This window comes from Oncorhynchus kisutch, linkage group LG17 (assembly GCF_002021735.2).
Source record: "Oncorhynchus kisutch isolate 150728-3 linkage group LG17, Okis_V2, whole genome shotgun sequence".
Lineage (NCBI taxonomy): Eukaryota > Metazoa > Chordata > Actinopteri > Salmoniformes > Salmonidae > Oncorhynchus > Oncorhynchus kisutch.
Window position 1 is genome coordinate 17,010,482 of NC_034190.2, and position 6,297 is coordinate 17,016,778.

The following is a 6,297-nucleotide window of genomic DNA, read 5'->3' on the forward strand; positions in this document are numbered from 1 at the left end:
CTCGCTGGGGCAGGGGGGTTCCCAGATGGGCTGCATTTCTGACACACACACACACACAGCTGCATTTCACATACACACAGTTACTCACTCATAACAGAGCGTCCCTGATCCTAGTTCTGTGTAGAGTCATGACACACTGTGATCTCTAACAATAGATATGCATGAGAACGGGTATAATGCTCTTCTCTAACTCTGGGTTCTCCCTCACTGTAAGGCAATCCTAGGAATTTACCGCTACAATAGTCAGAAAAAATTAATTGTCCTGAAAAAATTGCATCACTTGCTTTTCTATAATCTGCGGTTAGAAAGATAAGAAAGATCCCCCCAAAAATGCTTCTCTGTGACATCACAGGATAGGATTAAAAGTAAATCACTGATTTTTCAAAATCTGCAACGAGTATCACTGTATAAAATCACTGTTTTTCAAATGTTTTAACTTTAGATGATGGCATTGGGTACAACTTTTTAACTACATATTTTTTTGTAGAAATGCACAATTTTCACACGTTTACACTAGTAATGTACTGGAGATGATGAAAATGAGGTTGAAAGTGGAATGCTGGAGATGATGAAAATGAGGTTGAAAGTGGAGTGCTGGAGTTGCTGTGACTGTAAGTCGCTCTGGATAAGAGCGATCTGATCTGATTGGTCAAACGCCAATTTAGTGGCACAAGATCAGAATAGGGCTGCCTGTGTAAACGCAGCCTATAGAGGAAGCAACGCTTGTAGGGCTCTTACACACAGTAGGCAGCATTACACAGTCGGCCTGGTCTCATAGACTAGACGTAACATAGTAAATGTAAATCTGGGACTCTCAAATTAGTATGATATGTTACGTTTGGTATGGTTACATAATACTGACAGTAGGATAGTTGGGTTGGTGTATAACACAAATGTCTAGCAACCCAAAGGTTGCATGTTCAACTCTCGTCATGGACAACTTTAACATTTTAGCTAATTAGCACCTTTACAACTACTTGCTACTTAGAATGTTAGCTAACCTTAACCCTTTAACCTAACTCCTAACCTTAACCCTTTAATTTAACTCCTAACTTAACCCTTTAATTTAACTCCTAACCTTAACCCTTTAATATAACTCCTAACCTTAACTCTTTAATATAACTCCTAACCTTAACCCCTAGCCTAGCGAATGTTAGCGTTAGCCATCTAGTTAACGTTGGCCACAACAACTTGGTATTTGTAACAAATTAAAACGTATTGTACGAATTTCAATTTGTAACATATCATAAAATTGTAAATCATAACATCATACAAAATGGATGATGGACATCCACAAATTAATACATAGGAAATGTAACATATACTATGTTACGTCGACCCCTGTGCCCAGGTTGACAGTATACAGACTAGACTAACCTACAGCCTACAGTCTAATCTACAGTCCACTACATGGCTCACTGAACTGAACCCTGACTACATAGATCATGCTTTGTACCCAGCCTTTCAAGTAGAGATCCTAATCAAAGATTTGGCACCCCGCCTCTGTAGTCTTAACACAGGCACCATGACCTGAATTCCTCTTGCATTAATGTGTACCATGTGTGTTTGAGCCCCAACCCTCCCCAAGGTACCACTGACCAGCCATCTTGAATACATTGGTGTTCATTGATGATGGCATGGAGGTAAATGACTGTCTGCAAGCAATTTGAATTCTAGCAGTAACACAACGAATTAAGTGTTTTTCTTCAGTGCAACATTTGAGATCCTGTGGAATGAGAACGTTTTCTTTTACTGTCTTCCTCTGGTGCTAGGCCTATGCTGTCTGGAGAGATCCATTATGCACTTTGAAACGTGTGCGAGGAGGTAGTCCAAGACTGAGTCACTCAGTCCGGGATCCCCCGGGGGACCCTCGTGGGAAGGAAGGCTTCCCGTCTGCTTTCTCCATACAGAGTATCGAATCTCACCTCGCGAGCCATAGGGGGTGCGGGGGCACGCGGAAAACTCGGTCAAAGGGTTCAGACACGTCTCTCTCTCTCTCTCTCTCACTCTCTCTCCATGCCTCGAATATAACAAGATACCGTATATGCGTCCTATCTTCCACGCATTTGATTAGATTTAGAGGACGTGTGTTTGTGTGCATGCACGCGCAGCTCTGAATCCTGTACGTCAGGCGCTGTACACTAATGGTGGTGGCGGAGACGGGAGATGCGGGGGAGGGGCTGAGCGCGCGCGTGTGTGTGTGTGCTCTGCGCGTGAACCCTGCGTTCAGGTCTGTAATTTGCTCCAGATGACCACTTGGGGCCGGGATATGGATCATTCTGGGGAGGTGAGCGTTTCCTCACACGGCATGACAGCGCAGCGCACAAATAAATGTATTCTATGAACCGCAGTTTTTAGCCATGGATCCAGACACCTTTTCACACTAAACTAAGTGTAGGACAACTTTCCTCCACAATGACGGAGCAACAAGTGAAAAATTGACATATGTATCGGACACAAAAGTGAGAGTGGAGAGTCGGGGTAACTGCACTTGAACACAAAGGGGGAATGCCGCATCAGAAGCTTGAGCCAACTGCCGTTTTGGAATGGATACCGGTCATTTCGTTGGTGTCATCTGCTTTCTCCTTTTCTCTTGTGACGGGTTCCTCTCGCCTTCACCCGCCAGCGGCTTCTGTCCTGAGCGCTGCGACTGCCAGCAAGCGCAGCACATCCTCTGTACAAACGGGGGGCTGCGCGCGGTGCCCAAGGTGCACTCCTCGCGGGTCCCAGAGGACGTGCTTGTCTTCAGCCTCGGCGGAAACTTCATCGGTAACATCTCCGCCTTCGACTTCACACGGTATGGAAATCTTATAAGGTTGAACTTACAGTATAATCAAATACAGACCATTCACCCAAAAGCGTTTGAAAAGCTCTCCAAATTGGAGGAGCTGTATTTGGGCAACAATCTGATATCAACAATACCCCCAGAAACTTTACAGTCACTGGCAAAACTGACAACTTTGTATGGCAATAACAATGACATTAAGAAGATTACTCCAGAGCTGTTTGGTAACTTGGAGAGCATTGTGAAGCTGAGGTTGGATGGGAACGCCATAGAACTGTTACAGAATTCAGTCTTTAAGAGCTTGACTAATCTACATTATCTCCATCTAGAATCGAACCAGCTGAGTCACATTCACAGAAACGCCTTTTCCAAGCTCACCAAACTGCGCTTTCTCAACCTGGCGCAGAACAAACTGACAGCCGTGCGTAATGTGTTTACGTTCTCCCAGCTCAGGTCACTGAATACGTTGCTGCTCTCTGAAAATGAAATACAACACGTCGGAAACCACGTCTTTCAGAATCTGAAAAAGCTTTCTAAACTATCCCTCAGCAATAACAACATCTACCATTTGGAAAGCGAGTCGTTGAAAGGACTGTCGAGCTTGACAGAATTTCTGATTGACGGGAACGAACTGGAGAATCTTCCCGCAGGACTTCTCGACCCGCTGGAGAGAGTTGAGGAGCTGGACTTTAGTTGCAACCAAATTTCCACAGTGGACCCCTCTGCTTTTGAACAACTGAAGCATCTGAGTGTTTTAAAACTCAAAGACAACAGGCTCACGAGCCTCTCCGGTAACATATTCGCCCTCAACAGCGGCCTTTACGATTTGGATCTCCATGGCAACAACTGGACGTGTGACTGCCGCCTGGGCGAGCTGAAGCAGTGGATGAAGTTGGCGCACTCTCAGGGGAAGCTGCTGACCGTTTTCCTGCAGTGTCATCACCCAGCGACACTGAGAGGGAAGTATCTAGATTATATCAACAGCTCCCAGCTGCAGCCCCCAGGGAATTGGAGCCACTTGTGTGAGACCCAGACTAGGCCTGAGGAGAGTAGAGGAGGGGGTGTCCTGGAGAAGGAGCTGGAGGACAGGGAGAGAGGGCAGGGAGAGGTGAGGAAGGAGATAGAAGGGGAGAGGAGAGGAATAGAGGCAGAGGAAAGGAAGGATGGAAAAGAGCATAGGGAAATTGGGAGTAGAGAGGGAGTGGAGATGAAGGCAAAAGAGAAGGTGAGCAGGGGTAGAGAGGGAGAGGATAGGAAGGAGGGAGAGGAGGAGGTGGGTATCCAAGGGGACCAGGGAGGACAAGATGAGCGGGACAAATCCCTGTCATCAAACAGGAAGAGGAGGAAGAAAATATCCGCCAGCCCAAGGTCGCGACCTTCTGCTGAGGCTTCTGGGAAGCGTGAGAAAGGGAGGTGGGATTCTGTTCCGGGCCGCAGCGTTCCTCAAACACAAGCCCCTCTCCTGAACAACCCCACACCTCCAACCACAACCTGGCCTCAGACAATTGACCACCAAAATAGCCATGGTAACCATCTCAGTGGGCCAATCACAGAGCTCCTCACCTCCTCTCCTCCCACCCCTCAAAAAGAGGAGCGGTTTGACCTGTTCAGAGGCGGTCACGAGGACGTTATACCTGCAGTGACCGACCCCTGTGTGTTCAACCGCCACTTCATCACCAACGTGACAGTCGACCAGGTCTCCTCCAGCACGGCCACGGTCCACTGGACCACACGCGACCACAGCCGCTTTACACCGGGAGCCGGACCGGGACTAGAAGAGGTCCACTACCGAGTGCTGTTTGACCGCTTTGGGTCATCTGACCGTTTTCCTCGGTACGTGTACGCCCGTGGCGCGGAGCGGTCGGTGATGTTACGAGAACTAAGCCCAGACATCACCTACATGGCTTGTGTTGAGGGTGTGGTGGGAGGGTCTGTGTGTCAGGTGGCGCCCAGGGACCACTGCGCCGGATTGGTCACTCTCCCAGAAGATGCTCATCACCAAGAGACACTGACCTCTGACCTCCAACTGGTCACCGTGGGAACACTGGCCGGCAACGCCGTCCTTCTTCTGGTGATTGGAGGAGCCTGGCTGGGGCGAAGTTTGAGGCGGAAGCTGAAAAGGAGGAAGTCAGCAGTGCATGTGCGCCACATGTACTCCACGCGGCGACCGTTCCGCAGCTCCATGACAACAACGGCGGCGGTGTCAACAGACTTCACAAGCTTCCAGAGCAGCCGGCCGCCACGGCTCGGAACCCTGGAGGAAGGGGGCGACCTTATAGAGTTCCCCTGCGACCGTTTCCTTGACATCAGCCCCACCCGTAGAGACAACAGTGACATGCAGAGGTTCTCAGATTAATAAACACCATAGACCTGGAACTTGAAAACATGTTTGCGCTGTGACCCACTTAAGCGCTAGAATATTTTTTATTTATTGTGAGCATTAGATAATCCATATTTAGAACCTTAGAACACCAAGATGCCATCACCAGGAAGGAACATCCTCAGGAGAATGTGTAAGATGCTGCAGAGACAGAGACAGAAGTGGACTGGTATTTAACCTGCACTCTGGAGCACTTCATGACCATAGCAGGACCACAGCCAGGGTTGAGTTATGACCATATAGAACCACAAGGTTATATTCATGACCACAGAACCACAGTAAGGTTGTGTTCAGCAATATGACCACAGTTATAGTTCTGTTCATGGGTTATGACCATATGACCACAGTTATAGTTCTGTTCATGTGTTATGACCATATGACCACAATTCTAGATCTGCTCATGGGTTATGACCATATGACCACAGTTATAGATCTGTTCATGGGTTATGACCATATGACCACAGTTATATTTCTGTTCAGGGGTTATGACCACAGTTATAGTTCTGTTCATGGGTTATGACCATATGACCACAGTTATAGTTCTGTTCAGGGGTTATGACCACTGTTATAGTCCTGTTCATGGGTTATGACCATATGACCACAGTTATAGTTCTGTTCATGGGTTATGACCATATGCCCACAGTTATAGATCTGTTCATGGGTTATGACCATATAACCACAGTTATAGTTCTGTTAATGGGTTATGACCATATGACCACAGTTATAGATCTGTTCATGGGTTATGACCATATGACCACAGTTATAGATGTGTTATGACCAAAGTTGTCTTTTTATGGGTGATCAAATAGCTGAGCTCATCAGGGCTGATTCAGACACTACAGGATGTCAATCCCACAGACTTCCTCTAAGCCTCATGCATTTCCTGTTCCATTGCCGAGTGTGTGTGTGTGTGTTTGTGTGTGTGAGAGAGAGAATGACCTGATTTCATCTGGTGCTAATATTAGACTAATAGACATTAAATTGTGTATAAAATGTCATTTGTAATGTGCTTGAAAATGCAAGAAAAGATGGCTGCTGGTTGGCAGAAATAATTATTTGGTTTTATGTTTTTATACTTTTATACTCAACTATGTATTGTGCTGGTGCTAAGTAACAAGTAAGTAACCATGCA

General features: G+C 46.8%; 1 protein-coding gene across 1 annotated transcript; it reads left to right on the forward strand.

Moving 5' to 3' along the window:
- Positions 1–2,183: 2,183 nt before the first annotated feature.
- LOC109908520 (TLR4 interactor with leucine rich repeats-like) lies at positions 2,184–5,885 on the forward strand. The gene has a single exon (XM_031793123.1). It carries the CDS (start codon positions 2,547–2,549, stop codon positions 5,139–5,141), a length of 2,595 nt encoding a protein of 864 aa, XP_031648983.1. The 5' UTR covers positions 2,184–2,546; the 3' UTR covers positions 5,142–5,885.
- Positions 5,886–6,297: the final 412 nt, after the last annotated feature.